Below are 23,474 nucleotides of genomic sequence, written 5' to 3' on the forward strand. Positions count from 1 at the left end.
ATGGTAAACTTACGTTCACTGTTTTAAGAAACCGCCAAACCGTTTTCAAAGTGGCTACACCACGTACCAGTCCCACCAGCAGTCTACAGGGTGCCAGTTTTTCCACCCCCTTGCCAAGCCTTCACTTGCTGCTTTTATTACAGCCACTGCGGTGGGTGTGTAGTGGCATCACATGGTGGCTGGATTTGCATTTCTCTAATACGATTTTGAACACATTTCCATGAACTTGTTAGTCATTTGTATATATTACTAAGGAAAATGTCTATTCAGATATTTCTGTCCACCTTTAATTGTATTTGTCATCTTATTATTGAGTCATAAAGAGCTCTTTACACATTTTGTCCCAGCACCATCGGTTGAACAGACTATGCTTTCTCGCGTTTTTTGAGAGAGTTCGTGAAGGGTTGGCATTTGTTTTTTCTTTAATGCCTGATGTATATCACCAGTAAAACAATGTGGGCCTGGGCTTCTCGTGGTTGGAAAGGTTTTAGACAATTCAATTTCTTGAATTATTACAGGTTTATTCAAATTATAGCTCTCTAATCAGTTTTGGTAATTTGTATCTTCTTATGAATTTTTTTCATTTCATCCATGTTGTCTAGTTTGTTAGAATAAACTTGTTCATAAAATTTCCTTATAATCCTTTTCATTTCTGTAGGGCCTGATTCTCTTTTCCTTCCTAATTTTGGTAATTGGGTTGCTGGTTGTTTTTTTCTCTCCTCTATCTTTTTTTTATTTCAGGGATGGTCTAACTTAAGGATTGTAAATTCTGTTGAACTTTCCAAAGAACCAAGTTTTGGTTTCATTATATTTCTAAGTGTGTGTTTGTTTTCCATGTCATTGATTTCTGTTCTAATCTTTATTATATCTTTTATACTGCTTTCTTTGGATTTCACTGGCACTTTTTTTCTAGTTTCTTATGATGAAAGCTTAGGTTATTGATTTAAGACCTTTCTTCTTGTCTAATATAGGCATTTAAAGCCATAATCTTTTTCTGTAAGCAGTTTTATCTGTGACCCCCTAGTTCTTGGGTCAACACTCAACCACTGAGCCATGCCCATCCGGGCTAAAATTCTTAAGTTTTGTTTAATGGCCTAGCATATGGTCTATCCAGGAGCATGTTCCAAGTACACTTGAAAAGTATCATGCAGTCATTGAGTAGAGTATTCTTATATATGAGGTCCAACTGTTTGACCTTCTGTGCCCTTGTTTATTTTCTGTCCAGGTATTCTACCAATTATTGAGAGCAAGTATTGAAATCAGCTATTATTCTAGAATCATCTATTTTATCTTTCAATTTTCTATGTTTGCTTCATATAGATTTATAATTGTTATATCTTCCTGATGTTTAGACCCTTTATAATAATGAAACTTCCTTCTTTATCTCTTATAATAATTCTTGTCTTAAATTATATATTATCTTAAATTAATTTAGTTATAACCTCTCTTTTAATTCTGTTTGCATGGTATATATTTTTCCATCCTTTGGACGGTGTCCATTCACTGCACGTGCACATTGCCTCAGCCAGAAATACGCTTGCCCCATCTGTGACTGTGCAACACACGGGTGCCATTAACTTCAGCTCATGGGAACAATGCGCACCCCAGGAAAAGGTGGCAGGGAGGCCGAGGGAGAAGGCAGCTCGCCCTCTGGTGCCTGGCTTCTGGAGTGAGCTTTATCTCAGGGTTCAACGGGGATCACATCAGGAGTGGGGACAGCTACTCTGATCTTCTCTCTCAGATACATCTTGCTGAAGGAGTGGGATACTGAGGTCACTTTATACATGGGTGACTTACACAGTCCACCGGTACCAGCCTTCTCTCACTTTCAGTGAAGCGTGGAAACCTCACTTCTATTTAGGTCACTTTACCTTCTCCACTTCTAAATATCATAATGCTCTTCTTGAGTATCAGATGGTTTTATAATTTTTGTTTTGATCATCAAATATTATTTTATTTATTTATTTACTTATTTATTTTAAATATACCTTTATTGATTTCAGAGAGAGAAAGGGAGAGGGAGAGAGAGAGACAGAAACATCAGTGATGAGAGAGTCACTGATCGGCTGCCTCCTGCGTGCCCACTACTGGGGATGAGCCCGCAACCCACTCATGTGCCCTGACCAGGAATCGAACCCCAATCGCCTGGATCCTAGGTCGACGCTCAACCACTGAGCCACACCCGGCCAGGTTCAAATATTATTTTTAAAACTCATGAGGAAAAAAATAGTCTATTTATGTACCCATATAAGTCCTTTTTTCCTTCCTAATGCACCAAGATTTTCTCTTTTATTTAAAGAATTTCTTTTAAAGTAGGCCTGATAGTGACAAATATCTTTAGTTTCCCTTAATCTAAGAATATCTTTATTTCCCCTTTTCCCTAAAGGATAATTTTGCTGGATATAGGATTAGTGGTTGACAGTGTTTTTGTGGGGTTTTTTCACTATTTGAAAAAAGTGGTTCCATTTCTTTCTGTCCTCCATGAATTCCAATGAAAAATGCAGTCATTAAAATGTGTGTTCCCCTATCGATAATACACTATTTCTCTGTGGTTGCTTTTAAGATTTTTCCCTTTGTCTTTGGTTTTCATAATTTTTTTTAAACAACTTTCAGAGTCCTCCTTTGGTTGTTTCATATTATTTCCAAGGTTTATGGTTGTGCTTAGCAGGGACAAATTGACCTATGTCATCTTGTGTGGATCAAAAGTTTCACATTTTTAAACATTATGAGTTTGCGATATTTGCCATACTATTATACCTGCAAAGTATGTCCCATCAGCTAAAAGGCACATCTTAGCACATATATTACTAATGGCTATATTCTGCAGAGTGGGGCATAGGACAAGCAGGCATTGTTGGAAAAAGATTAGGAGTGATTGTGATCAGAAGGCATCAAAGTTGTTCGGTCTAGTTGCCAGCCCCTTTCTAAATGGGGGAATTGCCCTCCAGAGCACCAAGCCTCCTCCAGCATGCGTGCTGGGCCAGCATGAAACACACGTTTTCTGGATCCTTTGAGGGTAACAGCCAGAGCATGGCTCTGGAAATATGTAAATACATGCAGCACACACATTTTTAGGTCAATTTGTGGACTAATATGCACACCTTTAAGTAAAAGTACAAATTTAACCAATTTCTTGGTAATATCAAAACAAAGTAAAAGCAAAAATATTCTTACCTGTTCTGAGGGCATTTCACCAAATAATGTCTCACTGTGAAAGGAGAAAGAAATAGAAGATGATCAGCAAATGCTGACATATATGCCCCAGGATTAACAGATGTTGACCAGATACTGGCTTAAGGTGTTGTACTCTCATACATCTCTTTGCATGAGTACAGAGAGCCAGAGAGTGGACACCAGTGACTTGATATTGTTCCACCACTGGGTCACACCAGGCATGAAGCCGTACAGCCGGCCTCCTGGTTACATAACCCAAAACATTCATTTTTTTTGCTAGGCTGAGTTGGGTTCTAACCTGAAGGTTCCAGGAGTAAGAGTCACCCAATTCTGAGCTCTGCCTTAATGACAAAAAGGCCTTTTTGGGGCCACCTGTTTCCACTTAGACACTCTTCTCTATATAAAATGGGTTTCCTTTCTCTGATCAATGCTCTTCTAGGACTAACAGGATGCCTTTAGGAAAACAGGCTGAGAGCAAGATACACTCCACAGTGCGTGTCCTTGTGAAAACGAGATTCTAGTTGCAGAGGAGAAATAAGAATACCTAGGAGTTATCCTAACAAGTGTCCAATCTAAGCTCACAGTTGAGTTTGCCTCAAACAGAAGTAAAGCTGAAGCAGCCACAGGGCCTGGTGTTGTGCAGAAGACTGTAATACCAGTGGCCCCAGTGACCACACCTTCCTGTATCCACACCCACGTGTAAAACCCTCCCACACTGGTTTTGGGCTTGGCCACATGGCATGCTTTGGCCAATGAAACCTTAGCCAAGCAGAGACATAACAGGCCCCTGTGCTCCGAGGTTTGTGGCATGCTCACATGCTCACTCCCTTGCTCCCTCTCTCTTCCCGCTCTACCTTCCTCCCTCCTTGCAGGGAACTCTTCTGCTACCACTTGAAGAAGCCTGGCTAGCCTACTGGAAGATGAGACCACAGGGAACAGATGCAAGTGAACTCAGCTGGGGCCCCAAAGCAGGCCCAGCTGATCAACCATTGGGCTGCAGCTGCATGAGTGAGTGACTCCAGCTGAGCCCAGCCCAAACTGCTGACCCACAAAACTGTGAGCAAATCAAATGTTGTTTTAAGCTACACATTTGGGGTGATCTGTCAAGCGGGTGACCAATTCAGGTTCCACGCCAGGATGACGGAACCTCAGCTTTGGAGGGCCTAAACTCTCTCTGCATCGCAGCTGCTGTATCCCGTTCCAGTACTATGTCCTGAACAGTTCAGAGATACAAGCACCATAAAGCCAGAGTTAGTATTTATGGAACGCCTCAGAAAGCCATGGCGTGCATTCCCGGGGGCTGCAAACCCAGGCATTCTTAGGCGGGACAGTTTAAGGAAATCTATGTCCAGATTCTCACCTTCCATGACACTCCTTCCTGAGAATTCTTCCTCCTGAAACAGGCCTGAGGTGAGGCAATGTTCCTCTCCTCCCTCCCGTCACATCGCCCTTTCTACTTTAGAAATCCAGGCCCACCCCTCACCCACCCTGACCTGTACTATGGAGGCCTGTCCTGGGGGCAAAAACCAGCGGGCACCACACAAGAGATGATCTGAAATATTGGTGCCAGCGTTGAGAAGGTGAAAGGCGAATGTCAGGGCCACTGAACCTTTCACTGGGGCTGGTTTCCAGTGTTTCGCTTCCAACGAGGACTGAAAAGTGGCCTGAGCCAGTTGTCGGCTGCAGAGGATTAAAACCATTTTGATGAGAATCAGTCCGTGGCTTTGACTCAAAACAGGGGAGCAGCCTGGAGTACTGGGTGGCATCGGAAGACGCCGTCCCTGCCTCTGTTCACTCTGCGCAGAGCATCTCAGAGCTCCCAGCCATTAAAGAGGCAGGAGTAAAGTGATGCTGAGTCTGTCACTAACCAAATTCATACAAGGGCATGTGGGGCAAAGTAGAAATCCATCTTAACAAGATACATTTCTAATAAAACTTTACTTCCTGTGATTATTAATTATTTATATAAATTTTATATTTATGTGGTTTTTATTAATTTTACAGTCATTTTCCAAATATTACTAATTGTGCAGTATTGATAACTCAATCCAGAAAAAAATTAAAACCTAGAGACTTATGCAATAAGGAAATAAAAAACTTAAAGTTTTTTACACATTATTTTACAAAGTAAAACAGGGTAATCAATAAAGGGCTTTCAAAACAAAAGTCCTAAAAAGTAGAATAAAATTTTGTTGGGTAAGTGAATTGAAAATAAAGGAACAATATAAAATTCCTAACAGCAAAAGTTTATTTATGGAGTCTTTTTAAATCAGCAGATGTAGTTACGAATCATTTAGACATAAAAGAGTGGCTTAACCATTTCTTTTTAAGATGCCAATATGTGTGATGCTCTGGAAATTACAACCTTTGCAACAATCTACATTTATGATGAAAAAGTTTAGATGTCAACAAAACGCACCCAAGGGTGCCTAGCTCTGAAGCGATCTGGGAACTCCCTAAGCAGACGTGTGGCTCTGGTCCTCACAATAACCTTGTCATTACACGTTACCGCAGGACACCGAGTCACAGAGAGGCCAACGACCTTGCCCAAGGTCACACAGCTAGTGTCAGGGACTGAGCTATGCCCTTCCAAAATTCGTATCTCAGAAAGTGACCATATTTGAAGGCAGGGCCTTTAAAAATGTAATTAAGGTAAAATGAGGTCATGAGGAAGGGCCCTAATCCAGTATGACTCATGTCCTTAGAGAAATGAGGGGAGAAATGTGCAGAGGAGACCATGGGAAGACTCACACTGGCAGCCTGAGCAGAGCACACCTGGGAGGGGCGAAACTAGTTCAGGGCCCCCTGTGACTACTCCTCGCTGTTGTCAGAGGGACTGGGCAGCTGGTGGCAGGGCTCCTGCACATGAAGAAACGGTCTCACAGGATAAACGGCTGGCCCCTGGGCCACAGCCGGAGAGGGCAGAGCCGGGCCTGGGGCCCCAGGGAACGCCACGCACTGGCTGGCCTGTGTCTTGGGGAGTCCACTCCAGGGGCGGGGAGGTGGGCAGTCCAGAGACCGGGAAGCCAGGGAGCAGGGGTCAGCCAAGGGGCCCCATGACCCCGGTGAGGACGGCCTGGGCCAGGCAGCGGATGCACCTCCGTCAACACTTGCTCATGAGACCTCAACCAGGAAACGTAGGGCTTGTGACCCTTTAGTGAAAAAGACTGCCCGAGGGGCCAAAAGTGATCCTGAGCCTGAAAGAAAGAGACCTCGGCCAGAATCCCCTTAAGTGTGCGTCGCATAATCAGCGCTGGCTACATATCGTTAACCTGTCTTAGCCCGGGCCCCCCAGGAGCAGAGCCTGCAAGATAGAGTCAAGGGCAAACAGTCTGTGTGGGAGGTGGTCCTAGGAAACCCACCGGAGGGTGGGGAGTGAGACCAGGAGAGAAGAAAGCCAGCTAAGGGGTGGTCCTGGAGCCAGCGTTCGCCGTGGCCTGGCGACTGACTCCGAGGTCCCGGCTCCAGGAACGCAACCTTCTGCACAGAAATGAAAATGCAGGCACAGCTCCCCTACGTGGTGATCGCATGGCCTTCGGGACTTGCAGACTTGAAAAGGAAGGACTGCTGTTCTCACCTCCCCCGACAGGAAGACGCCTCTGAGCTCCAGGCCCTGGCCACCATTTCTCTGCCTCCTCAGCTGGGGCCACACTGCTCCCCGCCCCCACTTCATGACCAACCCTCCCAGGTGACATATCCGGGCGTGAAGCCTTTCTGATCCCCACCTGGGCCTGTCCCTGTCATCACCACCAGCCCCCAGTGGGTGAACTGGGGTGGCGGCAATCGTGTCCCCCTCCTATCAGACCTTGTAGCAGTGTTGGGGCCTCCAACGGTGGCTAACCTTCCCACATCACCCCCAGGCCCCACAGTGACCCTGAGAGAAGACCTGTGGGTGATTCTGCACTCGTGGGGGCACGTGGCAGCCCTGCACAGGGTCCTGGGCATTTGCAGAACTCCAGCCCCGTCCAGCCTCAGCACAGGCAGGGAGCTCTGTAGCCTGGGGGACAGACAGGACTTGTGTCTACCTCCTTCCTGACAGCCCTTTGCCTAGTAGTGGGCTCCTGCTATGCCAGGCTCAGGAACTGGTTCCCTTTGGAAGCAGTCTGTCTCAGCATGTTTCCAGGCCAGCACAGCTACAATGACAGGTCAGGCCCTCTAGGGTCCCCACGTGCAAAGCTGAGCAGAACTAAGCTTTCTGTCTCCTCTTCGTAGGAAGAGCTGCATTAGGACCACAGTCATTTACTGAAAAGCACCAGTGCATAGCTGTCTGTCCAGAGTCACACTGTCTCCTGTGGCAGTCATGAGCCCAGGGTGCCTGCCAGGCTCTGGAAACAGCACCGGTCCAAGTGAGATGCACTGGAAGTGTGAGGCCATGCTGATTTCAGCCTCAGGGTGGGACAGGGAACAGAAAATATGTCACTCCAATCTTCATACTGTTACTTATTGAAATGATATTTTGGATATATCAAGTTAAATAAATTAAAACTAATTTCCCCTGTTCCTTTATGCCTTTTAAAGTGTGCCTGCTAAAGAAATTTCCACTTCCATACATAGCTCACGCTGGACGTGTCGTCAACCCTAGCAGGGGGTGGGTGGTTGACCCCGCAGTCCTCATGACCATGGTGGGGGAGGTGACTTGGAGCAGGAACAGCCCAGGAGGAAGGTGCTCCCTGGAGCTGCCAGCACCCAGGACTAGCCACCACATGGTCCTGGAAATGTGTCCCTGACAGCTCTGTGAGGTGAAAGGGACTCTCATTCCTATCTTACAGCAGGGACAGGCGGCCTGGGACACCTGGCTTTGCAGGTGGAACACTTGGCCTGGGACGCTGGGCTCTGTAAGTACATGAGCCTGAATCCAGGCTCAAGGCCCAGCGCTGTCCTTACTCAGCTCCAGGGAGGGGACGAGCCCCCATGGGGACAGCAGCAGTGCGCCCACAGAGCCAGCAAGCCCTCTCCTCAGAAGTGCCTGGGGAGGAGAGCTCGGGCTCGGGCTGGCATGTCTCTGACGCCCTCTGTCCTCCGCAAGGCCCAGGGGTCGCCCTCAGCTCCTGCTCGTCCACAGCCACCCTGGTCCTCGCTTTGATGCCTCACCCTGAGCACGCCTGGAAGAGGGACACAGCCCCGGCTCCCTTTCCTGTAGCTCTGGGAGAAGGGATTGCAGGCCCTTAGATCCTAGGGCCATGCAGAGCAGCTGGGAGCAGCCTGCGGCAGGGGGGCAGGTGCCTGGCAGGCCCCGAGAAGGCTGGCCTTGGGGCCAGCATTGCTACACAGTGCAAGTGAACACGGAGTGTGGACACAAAGGCCTTAGCTGCCCCCTCTGTGGTTTCGGTGGGCCTTGAGATGGTCATTTTAAAAGCTCAGGTGAAGGCTGGCAGACTGTCGGGGCCACCCCAAAGCACTGAGCCTTTGGAAGCAGAATGGAAGAACTCGGGCTCAGCCCTGGGCTTCTGGCTGGTGTTTTCCAGGTGACCCTGTGCTGAGAAGGCCCTGAGATCTGTTCCAGGCCCCAGCACTAACAAAACACAGGGACAGAGAGCGGAGAGTCGGAGCTCAGGGAGGGGAGAAGAAAACACCTTAGTGCTTGGCAAGTAACACACGGGTGCCGTTAACTCCCGCTCATGGAACCACGAGCACTCAGGAAAGGAAGGTGACACAAGGCGGGGCGAGGGCAGAGCAGCAGGGAGGCTGTGGGGAGGGAGCTGGCCCCTGGCACCCAGCTTCCAGGATGGGCTTGTTTACCTCAGGGTCCCATGGGCACTGCAGCAGGAGAGGGGACAGCTACTGCGATGTCCTTTTTCAGACAGATGCTGCTGAGGGAGTGGGAGATCGGGTTCTGGACTTGCCTCTGCTTCCCACAGACACATGAGCAGCCTGAAAAGCCGGGAGCTCTGTGGCTCCCACAGAGGCAGGAGGGGCGGGCTTCCTGTGTGGTCAGGATGCAGAAGGCCCAGCCATCCTGCCCAGGCACAGAAAACTCAGGCACCGTCAGTGTAGGGAGGGGTCTGCACTGCTGCTGGTCCCTAGCAGGCCGGGCCCTCCACAGGCCACACACTGCTCTAGGCACTTCTGCATATTCACAGTTTTAATCAAGACAATGCATGTTTTTCATGACGCACTAACTGTAGGAATATGCTGTACTTGAGTGATACGAGTGCTGTTGGGTTTTACAAGGACACATGTGGTTTGGCCCACAAATGCACGACACCCCTGATGAGAGCCACGACCATCAGCAGCAAACCAATTACAGGAGCAGCCTCCAGGGTGGAGCCCAACAAGAGATGTGCCCTGTCCCTCCTCCTACTCTGGGACCTGCTGGAATCTGCTTTGCCCTCCCCCCAACTCCTTCCCACCCCTGCTTGGGACAAGCAGTGCAGAGCTCCCGGGAACCGGCTGCTCGCCTGGAGGATGCCCGGCGCCACCAGTTCTCAAGGCCCAGCCACCTTGAGTGACGTGTGTATCCCATCCTCGCCCTGGGCTGGGAGCCTCCCCTGCTTCCTGTCGGGTCTGTCAGAGAGACAGGCAGCAGGCACATTCTCTGTGTTCTCTGCCACTCTTTCCACAAAGAGGTGGACTCGCCCCTCTTCCCGAGTCTGGGCTGCCCTCACCACCTGCTTTACCCAACAGAATGTGGCAGAGTGACCACCGTGCCAGTGTCCACTCTAGGCATGTCCTTGGAGCCCAGGGTCATCACGTAGGGTGGTCTGGCTACCCACCCTGCTGGTGAGCCCAGAGGGGGAGAGAAAGAAGGTTGGGGGCAATGCTATCGTCCCTGCTGTCCCATCTGTGGCAACTCCAGATGACTGAGGCCACGCGGAAACTCAAGGTGATGACAAGCGGAACCGCCTCACCTCGCCCAGCCCAGATTGCAGAATCTTGAGGAAATAAATGTTGAGAACCACTGTGTTTGGGATGGTTTGTCACACAGCAGTTTATGCCGGGGACATTCTGGGATTAGCAGTGTATGCTCTGGGTAAGAGCTCACTCAATGACAAGTAAGGCAATTGCTCTAAGTCACATCTTCAGAACCAACTAAAACAAGGTCATACTTATCAGATCCCCTCCATCCATTCAGGACATTTTTGTTTTTAAATTTCATTCAGAAAACAAGCTGTGGAGGGTCCTGTAATCCTCAATCGAGGCTCCTCACTGCAAATCTACCCACCAACCTGCTCCTAAAACTCCGCCAATCCTGAGCCAGGGGCGCGATCCGGCGCAGCAGAAGGCGGCTGAGCCTCCGAACCTGCTGCAGTGGCAACAGGGCTCTGAGGACAGCTTCTGTTGCGGCCCTCGGAGGAAGGGGCAGGTTTGGGACTAGAAGGGGTAGGTTTAGCGTTCTGTGAAATATCTGAGCAGTTCACCTGTGCTCTGCATGCCCGGCTTTCTCAGAAGTGAAAAGGGACCTAACGAAATGACTTACATGCCAGAGAGAGAATTAGGATGAAAGCCGACCTCCACTGGGCCTGTCCCAGGGGTTCCTGGAGACCCAATTTCCTCCAACTCAAGGGACAGAGCTTCAGACCTGGGAAGAGCCTGCTCAAAGTCTAAGGGAACGGTCCTGCCCCTGAAGGCAACTGGAACTCTCTGCAGATGTGTCTGATTATCACACCGGCTGGGGACAATACCGGACAACTAATAGGCAGACAGCAGGCATGCTGGACACTCAGCAATAGACAAGACAGTCCACAGATGAAGATTTGCCCCACTGGACTCTGAATGACCCCGACATTCATGCAGAGAAAAAACCAGTTCGTCAGAGCCTGGGACCTAAATCCATTACATATAAACACAGGTAGGTTTTGCCTCATTTAAATACAGTGAATGTTTTAGGAGTGTTGAAATCAGGCAGTGTGTGCTTTTTTATTTGAAACCTTACTAAGGGTTGGGATTTTAGAAATCTCATCATGAGCACTGCCGTTCCTGGACTTTAAGGCATATCTGTGCCAGCCATACTTGTCCCTGTCATATGCATACTGAGTCTTCATGTATATATGTACACATACATATGTGTATATATGTTCACACTTAGCCTTTATTTTAAGCATAAGTAGACATATAAATATATGTAAATATAATTCAATATAAATGTAATATACAGTCATGTGCTGCTTAACAACAGGGCTGTGTTCTAAGAATTAGAATTAGGCAATTTCATCCTTGTGTGAACATCCCAGAGTGCACTTACACAAACCTAGATGGCACCTGGGCTACACGTCTAGCCTACTGCTCCTAGGCTACAGCCCTGCGTTGCATGTTACTGTATGAATACTGTAGGCAACTATAACACAGTGGTATTTATGCATCTAAACATAGAAAAGGCATAAAGGTAAAACGGCACCCCTGTGTAGGGCACTGGCGTGAGTGGAGCTGGCAGGCCTGGAGCTGTTCTGGGTGAGTCGGTGAGTGCGGGTGGGTGAGTAAGAAGGCGAGGACGTCAGTGCCAACTCCTGCAGACTTTACAAACACTGTACACTTAGGCTGCGCTCCATTCATACAGCCCGGGATTCAGTCAAACACAGGAGAAGTGTGCGATCAAGAGAAGCGTAACCATGAGATGTAGGAGGCTGCTGCCAGAGTAACACCACACACTGCTCCACAGCAAACTTTTCTAAGTAGAGACTACACCGTAAAATAACGATTAAGAACTATTAGGATAGTAAATGCATAAGCCACTAACAGTCGTGTATTTCATCATCAGTGTATGTCCCGTACGTAAGTATATGCGCTGTACTTGCACGCGACGGGCAGAGCAGTGGGGCTTCTCACACCAGCCTCACCACAAACGCGAGCGATGTGTTGTTACAACGTCACACGGCTAGGACATCGCTAGAGGTAAGAATTTTTCAGCTCCATTATGATCTTATGGGGCCACCATCACATACGTGGGCCATCACTGACCAAAACAGCATTATGCAGCACATGACTATATACATTTAATATATATCATGTGTGTATATTACATATAAACACAATATACGTAAATATTACATGTATATGTAATGACTTCAAATATAAAGAAATATTGTCTTCTCTAAAATCCAAACATTCAAAAGAAGAGGTATAATACTAAAATTTGTTTTACTGTGCTACAAATTACCTCCCATTTATTTCTCCTTTATATTATAGTTAGAGCATTCAGTTGGCTTTTGTGGCTACAGGCTGCATATCTTATCTATGAATTTCATTTCAAAATAGTAATGGAATCGTATCAATGTATTTGTGGTAAAGGGAGCGCTGGGCCGTACAGAGTTAAGAACTGGCCGGAGGTCCTGCTACTGCACATGCGGCCTCAAGCCAGCAGTGGTGGCACCGCCTGGGGTCCCATCAGCCATGCACTCTCAGGCCTGCCCAGAGGTGCTGAGTCAGGGTCTTACTGAGCAGGTTCCCAGGGGGACGGCCTGCTCCCGAGGGCTGGGCTGCGCTCCGAGGGGCCTGGGTGGGGCTAACAGCGGCCTCAGCACAGTCCTCAGTCTAGGATCTCACCCTTTGGCAGGGACCTAGGGCCTGGCTCCTAAAGCTCCACGGGCAGGACCTACCTGCCCGGGTGACAGGATGCCAGCCTGCTGGCAGCAGCTGCACTGACCAAAGCGGAGCTCCCAAGAAGCTGCAGGAGCCACAAAGCGCTTTTTGGGAAGGACCTCAGAGACAACCGCCATGGAAGGCCAAAGGAAAATTCCTTGGCCAGGTGAGGCCCCAGACGGCTGAGGCTTTCCTGAATGGAAATGCGGGAGGCAGGGAGCAGCTGGGCTCAGGCTTGGGCACTTCCTACTTCAACACTTTATGGAGGCTGAAGGGGGTCTTAACGTACGGTAATGGGAGAAGATATGACTTTGGGTAGTGGGCACACAGATCTTGTAACAGAAACCCACACCTGAAACCTATATGTTCATATTAACCATTGTCACCCCAATAAATCTAATAAAGTGTTAAAAAAAAAACTTTATCAAGCTCCTTGGCTGTGCTGTCAAATGGGAGCCATCCGCCGGCACCGGGACTGGTGGCGAGGGTTACATGGACGTGGAGGAGCGGGGTCTGGGGGCAGCACATGCCCGGGCGAGGCTCTCGGCAGCTCGGGAGGACTTTGGGGTGCTGCGCACAGCCGCGCTGCGGCCACCTGGAGCCCGCTCGGGGGGCGGACGCGGCCGCCCGAGCTGGGTGCTCTGCCGGGCCTGCCCTTGCCGCTGGCAGGGAGGGGCGTCTCCCGCGCTGGCAGCTGCCTTGCTGTCTCCTCACCCTGCCGCAGACTAACGCCCGGTACTCACAGCAGGCTCTCATCACGCCCGGGGCCCAGGAGGAGGCGTCTTTAAAGCTAAGCAGACTTGGAGGCCACCTCTGTGGCTTCCAAACTCCCACAGCTGGCAGCCAAGGGTGTCCCGCATTCGTTGAGCCTGTCATGAGCTGCATTCCCAGGAGAAAGGGTGAGATGCTTGCCCGGCCGCACACCGTCCTCCTGAAGGGCAGGCGTGCGACGCGGGCCGCCAGCGCCCAGGAGGAGCCAAGGGTGTGGAGCGGGTGGGAAGCTCGGGGACTGCTGGTGAGGTGGGCAGATGCCACGGAGGAAGGTTCTGGGAGCACAGGCCAGTCACGCGTGGGTCTGGCTCCAGGCACTGCCCTGTGGGCTCTGGTTGGCAGGACCAGAGTGACAGCAGAGGACCTGCAGGAGGGGAGAGGGGAGGGGGAGGGACACGTGCTCCTGGTCCCACCCCGCGGCCTCCTGGTTGGGTGTTGCCCGAGTCCCTCCTCTAAGGCTCCTGCTGGTGCCACTTCTCCCACAGCCACAGTTATTACAGTTCCAGGAACCTCTCCTCCCCTTGTGCCATAAGGTCTGGGGTAGAAACAGCTTCCCACAGGCGCTGGTCCTTGCCGCCTGCCCCGCCCCCCCCCGTCCCCTTAGCCCTGCCTGCAGCTCTGAGGACAGGCCCCTCTGAAACTGCTCGGTTTCCCCGTTTGAGTCCCCTTAAGCCATGGCCACCAAATCTAACACTTCACTCTACGACCTGAGACTAACAGTAATTAAGTTTAACTGTCACTATGAACACAGGACACCTCCAAGGAGCCGGATGTTAAGGGCTTCTGTCTGTCTGTTTGCTGCGACTGCTTCCCCATTACCAAGATGGGGAAGGCGAGGCACAGCAGGTAAGTCGTCAGCTGGTGCGTGAAGAGGCGCCATTTGAACCAAAATGGTTTAACGTCCAAGCCCAGCTCTTACCCAGATCATCTCTGGGAGCCACGGGGTCCCCATCGGTCTCAGAAATTCTGGAGGGGCTGCAGGGAGGGCATCTCAGAAGAAACGTACAGGAGCTGGTGGCAATGCGACATCCGGCCTGGTAAGGGGAGGGCTAGAGGCAGAAAGCAGGCAGCACCCACAGGGAGATCCAGTCGCTGAGAAGAGTAGCACGAGAGGCCTGAGGACAGTCCAGGGACACGGGGACACCGACAAGAAAAGGGGACACGCAGACTGGACGGGGGAAAGGAGGAGCTGTCTTTCTAACCGCGCCTGCCTGCCAGCCCGGCACCGGGCGCTGCACCTGTCACAGACACTCCGACAACGCTGGGCGCAGGAAGCTGGCGTCCATCCGTTTCACTTCATGGTGAGGGAGCTGAAGTTCGGAGCGGTTAGGGACAGTTCCCCAAAACTCAGGCTCGAGTGGCAGAGCCCGAGTCAAACCCAGGCTCACCTGCCCCCAGGCCCCGGGAGAATGACAGAGGCGAGGGGCTTAGAGCAGGCAGGGGGCTGAGAACAGGGGGGTTTAACGACGGCAGAGCCCTCGCGGCCGTCGCGGCTGCCTTAGCGGAGTGTAAGGGCTCACTGGCTCCCCTGTCGCAGGTCAACAGTCCCCGACTCCTGAGGCCTGTCAGCCAAGAGAAGCCCGCGTCCCGCCTGCGGTGCCGCACCCCCGGTCCAGGCGTGGCCGCCTGCCCTCACCTCTGGGCTTCCTCCTCCGGAGCACGGACTGCCAGGCGACCGTCAGGGTGAAGAGCAGCACGCTGAGGATCCCCAGGCAGCACAGCAGCACGGCGGACACGTACAGGTCTGCGGGGACACGCGGCGTCACGCGAGGGCCGGCGGGCACCGGGTCAAACCAACCGCCGGCGCCTCGCACAAGCCAACGCGAAACGAACCGCGCACCCAGGTGGAAAACTTTTGGAAAAAACACAGTAGGAAAACCTTTGGGATCTAGGACTAAGCAAAGAATTTTCAGTCTTGACACCAAAAGGACCACCCATGAAAGGAAAAGTTAATACATTCAATTTCAGCAAATTAAATTTTTTGGCTCTGTCAACGCCCCCATGCACAGGATGAAAAGGCGAGCTCCAGGCTGCGAGAAACTAGTTGCAAACCGTAAACTGACCAGCGTCTGGAATATAAAGAACTAAAACTCAACAGTAAAAATTAACAATCCTGTTAGAAAATGGGCAAAAATGTAGAGACATTTAACCTAAGAGAATATACAAGTGATAAATAAGCACATAAAAATAAACTAAGCACACGAGATGATGTTCGGCTTCCTTAGCCGTTAGAAAAAATGCAAATCTAAACCACAGTGAGCTATACCACACCTGTCACAAAAGCTAAAATAAAAAAGTGACAATACCAAGTGCTGGCAAGGACATAGATAAAGGGGTCAGTCAGACACTGCAGGTGAGAACATAAAATGGCACAGCCGCAGTCTCCTGAAAGACGCCCGCCCGACGAGCTTCCACCCCCAGCGGCCCTCCGGGGCCCTGGGTCCGGAGAAACGAAAACCTAAGTTCCTGCGGAAACCTGCGCACGTGCTCACAGCAGCCACGGGTCAAGCGGCCACGCACGCCGAGGATGCCGCTCAGCCACAGAGGAGCACGCTGCTGGCGGGCGGGTGCCCCGGGTGAGGCTCCAGAGAATCATGCCGAGTGGAAAAACTCCCAGAAGGCTACATGCTGTACGATTTTATTTTGTATGTTTACTTTGTGCACCATTCTTTAAATGACAAAGTTACAGAAATAGAGAAGAGATTAGTGTTTGTCAGAGGTTAAGGAGGGAGCGAGAGGAAGTGGGTTTGGCCATGAGGGACCCTTGCAGTGATAGGAATGTTCTTGTCTTGGCTGTGTCAGTGTCAACATCCTGGTTCCAATATTGTGCTAGAGCTTTCCAAGATGTTACCACTGGCAGAAATTTGGTAAAGAGTACAAACCAATACAAAGGATCTATCTCTGTATTATCTCTTAGAAATACATGTTAATCTACAATTTTCTCAAAATAAATTTTAAGTTCAAATAGTTAAACCATATTCGTATATGTATTAGTGAATTTGGGCTATAACAAAACATAAGCTGGGTGGCTTAAACACAAACACATTTCTCAGACAAGCTGCTGGCAGGCCTGGTGTCTGGTGAGAGCTCTCCTCCTAGTTTAGAAACGTCCTTTCTGGGTATCCTCACATAGCAGAGGACAGAGAGACAGCGAGCAAGCTCTCGTGGGGTCTCCCCCAAAGGGGACTAATGCCACACATGAGCGTTCCAGTCTCATGACCTCATCACCCCCGAGGTTTCCACCTCTTAACACCATCACATTAGGGGACAGGATCTCAACATGAATTTGGGGGGACACAAACATTCAGCCCACAACAATATACATCCATTTCTTCAAGTCCAATGATCAACTTTATCACCAATCTGACTGCTAAAATGCTCAGGAAGTGAAAAGAAAGCCAAAAGCTTTATTTTAACCTTCTATGCAGCAACATGCTGCAGAAGGCTGGACTTGGCAAAGGTTTGAACTTAGCAAAAATGTTTCTGTGCTGACTTAAATTTCTTTAGCCAACAGACATTAATCATGGCCAAGTTCAGCACCAGACACACAAAATGTGACAATGTAACAGTGAACAGGCAGAGGGCCTCTCGGCCGGAAAGCAGAGGCTGCCTGGCACCTGCAACAACAGGAATGTGTGCCCAGTTCTAGGAACAGGCAGAAAAGGGATGGAGGGGCTTCCCAGAGGACGGGAGCTCTGCTCTGAGTCTTCTTTAAAATAACACAGAAAACGCAAAAATATGGAGAGAAAATAAAAAGAGAGAGAGAAAAGAGAAACACAGTATTCAGTCTCCATCACCCTAAGTACTGCTCACAGTCAGTGTATTTATGATGTATATGTGCATATTTGTAAATAAAGATCATATCGTTTCATATCTTGCTTTTTAAATCTCATGTTCTCATTAAGCTGTCTTCAAAAAATTATTGTGGCCTAGCTGGTGTGGCTCAGTAGGCTGGGCATGGTCTAGAGCACCAGAAGGTCGCCAGCTCAGTTCCAGTCAGGGCGCACGCCCAGGCTGCAGGCTCCGGGGGGACGGTGGTGCGCAGGAGGCAGCCGATGTTTCTCTCTCTCTTCCTCCCTCTCCCTTCCTCTCTCTCTGAAATCAATTAAAAATGTATTTAAAAAACTTGATTCTCAACTTTTAAAAAAATGTGATAAGTTTCTCATATTAATATACGTGACTTGACATGTTATTATTGGTTATGCAAAGTGTTTCTGATATTCTTTATAGTAAATGATTCAATGATGAGCATTTATAAGTTTAAATTGTAACACATCTCTCACATTATGATCTGAAGATTAAGTTCCTCAAAGTAACATTACTTAGTCAACAGGAATTCACCTTTGGAAAGCCCTTGGGACCTGGAGAGGCAGTTAGGTAAGTGCTTCAACTTAACAAGCAAACACGCCAGGGGTGGTGAGGTGGTGGGGTGGGGTGGGGTGGGGGGGCGGGGGGGGCAGGGTGGCGGGCTGCTCTGGCGAGCCTGGAGGAGCAGGTAAGGCTCACGTCATGGGAGAGAAGGAGGGAGAATGGGATGGAATCAGACATCTCAGCTTCCTCTCGACTCTCCCTCCGCAGGCCCTGCCCCAGGGAAGCCCAGTGCAGCTTTTGCCCCTGGAGCCTGGAGCTCCCCGCACGGTATTGGGCTCAGTCAGCTTTTCTGCCTATGCTAGTTTGTGGGGTCCTGCTCCTGGAAACTAGAAGCCTGGGCAAAAACAAGTGGAAAGCAGAGCAGGACCAGGCTGCAGGTGAAGGGAGCACCTGCACTGACAGTTAAGGAGCCGGGTAGGTAGACGGGACAAGGGACTGTCTCCCTGCAGAGGGAGCTGGGAGCCAGTCACCAAGCAGAGAGGGCTCGAGTGAGAGCTCTAGAAGCCAAGAGATTCCTTGTCAGCTTAGGGGCTGCAGGAAAACTGCCACTGGTTTTCCCACCAGGAAGCTACTAGAAAAGTCCTGGGGGCAGCTAATTTGGGGGGGTGGTGGGAGCAAAGCCAGATTACAGGAGTCGAGGAGTTCGATGGTACGTGAGGAGTTTGAGACAGAATTAGTGAAAACTCTCTCCTATGACCAAAATCAAAACAGCCTTTCCTTAGAGACGCCTGTGTCTCAGATGTGCGGGCTGTGGATTAACACGGTGGAGCACTCGCGAGCAGTCAGTTACGAGGGAGACTTGGCCTCCATTTGGAACACATGAAACTCTCCCTGCCTGGTTTGGCTCAGTGGTTAGAGCATCAGCCTGAGGACTGAAGGGTCTCGGGTTCAATTCCAGTCAAGCACACGTACCTCGGTCAAGGCACACACCTTGGGCACATACCTTATCCCTGACCCTAGTCGAGGCGAGCGTGGGAGGCAACCAATCAATGTGTCTTCCTACATTGATACTTCTCTCTCTCTCTGTCTCTCTCTGTCTCTCTGAAAAGCAATGGAAAAAAATACTCTTGGGTGAAGATAAAAATATAATAATAAAAATAAAAATAAATAAAAAAAACAAAAAAACATGAAACCCTGAGGGACAGGGCAGAGGTCCCGGGGCAGGAAACAGGACAGGATGCAGGCCTGGCCCGAGTGTGGCGGACACGTGACAGGGCTGGATTTTTTTTTATCCCCACCTGAGGATATGTTTACTGATTTTAGAGAGGGGAGGGGGGAGAGAGAGACATCAATGTGAGAGAGAAATATCGATCAGTTGCCTCCTGTACACACCCTAACTGGGATCAAACCCACAACTTTACAGTGTACAGGACGACACTCCAACCTACTGAGCCACCCAGCCAGGGCACAGTCCTGGATTCTACCCCCATGGAACAGGCTGCAGAGCCAAGTCTGGGACAAGAGGATGGGGAACAGTGTGCGCACGGTGCCAGGCAGACAGATGTGGGCCAGGCGGACGCAACACCTGCCTACCTGGGATTCCGGAGAGGTGGTCCCTGGACTAAAAGGAAAGGGAAATGTGGCTTCCGTGCCATTCTCGGGATGGAGAACAGCTGTCTTAGTGTTGCTGTTGGAGCAGCTGCCAAGATGCACAGCTCACCTCTGCTTCAACTTGTCCCTTGGTTCTGGGACTGCAGGGACATGGAGGGACACGGCCACAGAGAGACGCTCCCACGGTGTCCCCAGAGCACACCGCAGACATCTGTGGCCCACTCTGCCCTGGCAGGAGGTGAGGGGCTCCAAGAGGCCTGTGTTATGGTTTCAGATCACAGCCTCCTCAACATGGCACAAGTGGGGCTCTCCACGGGCATCGGCAGATACAGGATCATACAACATCTGGCCAGTCTGGAAGGCTCAGCTAACTGCCAAGCACACAGGCCTCCGGGCTGTGGACACCGGCCAGCAGGCACCAGCGCCGTGTGTGAGTCCCCACAGGCTCGGGTGAATCGCACCTGCAGTCTGTCATGTTCTTGAAGCTCCGTGAACCTTAAAAGGTGTGGCCACACAGGAGAAAAGCTAAAAAGTACCTGAGTTTCCCCAGGCTGGGCAGCAACCATTATCCCCAGGTTCTCATTTTACCCCTTTCCAAGTTTTCCTTCTGCTGCACAAAGACTATGCAAACAAAGGTCAAACGCTGAGCCATTTAAGCCAGGGTGACAAATGCCTCAGCTGCAGGGCCAGCTTTCGCAGGGCAGCTAGAGCAAAGCTGTGACCACCGGACAGAGGCAGCCGCCGGGTCCCAGGCAAGTTCTCAGGCTGGCCTGCCGGCCCAGTGCCTTTCACTTTTATGTAAACACCCCTCTAATTAATAAACGTTGGCTCAAAGGTTTTTAAACAGACCAGGCCAAACAATGCTTGTCCAGAGACTGAATCCAAGCCTTTAGGTCCAAACTTAACAAAATGTCTGTGCTTAACTAAATCTGAGATTCGTTTTTAAAATACCCCATTTACCTGCACACTCAAAATAATTCTAAAAATTGTGCTATTTTCCCCGAATTCATTTGGACTTTTGTCTTTTGCCATTGGACTTCCAAAAGCACCAGTGTCGTTTTTAGGCTCGATTGCAAGCCACCATGCAGAACATGTCTCCCCACGGCCCGGCCCAGGCCTCCCTGAAGCAGATGGTGGGGCCGCAGGCTGGAGCGGTGATCGCGCGGCTGGGAGGCTGAGCCGGTGCACAGCGTCGCATGCCCGCTCCCGCCCTCCCGAAAGCCAGGCCACCGCAGCTGGGCAGAGTGGCCCCAAAAGGCAGCCGGCACCTGTTGCCGGGCAACCCTGAGGCCTGCTGGGTACGCAGAGCCGCTGTGAAACCTGGTGAGCCCAGCATCTCTCAGCACAGGGACGGAGCCCACCTCTCCCAAATGCTGAGTCTGGGAAGTTAAAGTCGGTCCTCTCCGTTTCCAGAGCAAATGCCAAGGCCTAGGAGGCTGCAGCTCTGTGGAGAAAAACTGTGCTTCTGCCATTTTTTATCCAGCCAGTGATATCATCTTGCTCAGGGCAAAATACCTGAGCAACAGCCCAGAAAAACTCTAACTCACTGCAGCACCTCATGGGAGGCTTGACAGTGCCTTCCTTGTGCTGCGGATGCAGAGCCGGGTCCGGCTGAGCCCAGGAGGATGGCCATTGGCAGGCAAGCCCACTGCAGCTCTCCCATCCAGGAACAAAAGGACAAAGGCCTGGGTTCAGGCGCCGGGGGACTGTGACTGTCCCCCTGACCTCGCCAGCACTGTGGCTGGGTTAAAAAAGCAAAGCCCAGGGAAACTGATGCCAAAAACCTAGGAAAAGAGCACTGCGGAAACAGCTGCCCCAGTGAGGCGGCCAAGTCGGCTGCTCGGGGAGGACCTGGTTGTCTGCGCTGAGGAGAGAGGGCGTGTTGGGCGAGGACACTGCTAGAGCTGAGTAGAGAGTAACCCTGACACTCTGTAGCCACATGTGAACTAGAAAATGTTATTCATTATAGGTGTTTTAGAAATGATTATGCTGCGAGGCCAGGGGACTAAATGCTACAATCCTCCCAAACACATAAAGTCTCTGTCTTTGTGAACACCTGACCTAGTGCACAATCTTTGACCTCTCCCTAAATACAATCATCAGGCTCTCGGGGTAGCAGAGTCTGGGTTACTACCAGCAGGCCCCAGGAGACCCTCATGCACCTGAAGAGGAGGGCTCCCTGTCCCAGCACAGCGACCTGCCCTGGGGCGCTCCCAGTCCTCCCACCCATCACGGGCCTGGGTCACAGAAACATGGGTGGAATCAGCTGCTCTTTCTCCTGCTTCACCCTGTGAGGAGCCAAGTCCCTGTCACCTCCACTCACGAACAGACATTCACTGAGTGAAAGGCTAAGGGAGGAAATTTAGGATAATTTGGCTAGAAGGTCATCAAATAAAAAGGCAGCTACAAAACACGAAGAAAAGCCAGGAAAACAATGAACCATTGTTAGAGGGAAGTGTAACCTGAGAAACACAGTACTTATGACTTCAAAACGTAACAATAAATCCTAATGGCCCACCTGGGTGACACCTTATGGTCGGCAAACAATGTTCATAATTATGGTTACATTTCCCCAAAAGGGAAAGTGCCTCAACCCACTGCTTTAAAAAAAATTTTTTTTTAAGTTTTTATTGATTTCAGAGAGAGAGGAAGTGGGAGGAACGGGGGGGGGGGGGGGGGGGGGGCAGGGGCATGGATCAGCTGCCTCCTGCACGCCCCCTGCTGCTGATCGAGCTGGAAACCCAGGTGTGCGCCCTGGCCACGAATGGAACCTGCGACCTCTCGGTGCAGGGAATGATGCCAACCAGCTGAGCCACACGAGCCAGGGCCCCACTGCTTTTTTTAAAAAGATTTTTATTGATTTTTAGAGAGAGAGAGGCAAAATCATCCTGTTTTATTGATTTCTGGGGAGAGGGAGAGAGAAATATCACTGTGACCCACTGGTTTTACCCAGCTTTTGGAAGGGTGGTTTCACCCCCACTGCTCTCCCCTAGGGAAAGCTCTGCTTCCACCACACCAGACTAGTTATCAGAATGAAATGGTGATGCCCCAAGGCACACACATCCTGGAGATCCTTTTGACAAGGCTGTTCTCATCAATGAATGCCCTGCCTTCACTAGATATGATCCTTCACAATTTCCTGATCACCTCTTAACATTTCTCAGTTTTGTGCTGATGAAAGGCTCTGCCTGCGAGCTCACAAAGTACATTCTCTCATTGTTTATGGTCACAGTCCTCAACCACTCTGTGATCATTTCTGTGGTTTTCCTTACTTTAAGCCAAGGTTTCTCAACCTTGGCGAGCTTGGCATTAGAGGCCAGAGAATTCTTTGCTGTGGGAAGCTGACCTACACATTGTAGGCTGTTTAGCAGCATCCTTGGCCCCTACCCAACAGATGCCAGTGGCACCAAAATGCCAGTTGTGGCAATCAAAATATATCCATATGTTGACAAATGTCCCTGGAGAGGCAAAATCATCCCGTTAAGAATCACTGCTCCAAGGCTCAAGGTAGAGCTTGCCTAACGACCACCGGGATGGCTGGGCAGTCCCTCTCCCCCGTTTCTGATCCTGTAAGCGAGGGCAGTGCCCACAAAGTGCATCTGTAAGGGCTCCCCAGTGATACTGAGGCTTCTGCTCACGCTGCTGCTCTGGGAACAGCTTTGGGAACCACTGCTCTAAGGCCCTGGCTGCCACTGGAATCATCTGAGCTCTCAACCATTTCCCATGCAGTCAGAATCTCCAGAAATGTGGTGCAGACAGCAGTGTGTAAAGGACCCCTGGCGACTCTAAAATGGGTCGAAAGTCACTTGCTTAAGATTTCAAACTGTTTCCAGAATCCCAGACTCAAGACTCTGAGATAAAATTCATCACAATCGATGTACATGCCATTTTTTAGTTTTTTTAAATATATATGTATATATATTTACATATATATGTATGTGTGTATATGTGTGTGTGTGTATTAGATTTCAGACAGAAGAAGTGAGAGGGAGAGAGAAATAGAAACAGCGATGAGAGAGAAACTTTGATTGGCTGCCTCCGGCACGGCCCCTACTGGAGATGTGCCCTGACCAAAAATCGAACTGGTGACA

The 23,474-nt window shown here is 50.2% G+C and overlaps 1 protein-coding gene across 1 annotated transcript in view; it reads right to left on the reverse strand.

Moving 5' to 3' along the window:
* The window catches only part of VSTM4 (V-set and transmembrane domain containing 4), an 85,426-nt gene that overhangs the window by 34,364 nt on the left and 27,588 nt on the right, over window positions 1-23,474 (reverse strand). Inside the window, exons 4-5 of the mRNA XM_087824233.1 lie at window positions 15,098-15,205; window positions 3,175-3,208 (exon numbers count right to left, since the gene is read on the reverse strand). Coding sequence (XP_087680359.1) covers window positions 3,175-3,208; window positions 15,098-15,205 — 142 coding nt within the window. The remainder of the gene's footprint in view (window positions 1-3,174; window positions 3,209-15,097; window positions 15,206-23,474) is intronic.

This window comes from Miniopterus natalensis, chromosome 14, assembly GCF_054644295.1.
Source record: "Miniopterus natalensis isolate mMinNat1 chromosome 14, mMinNat1.hap1, whole genome shotgun sequence".
In the NCBI taxonomy this organism is placed as follows: domain Eukaryota; kingdom Metazoa; phylum Chordata; class Mammalia; order Chiroptera; family Miniopteridae; genus Miniopterus; species Miniopterus natalensis.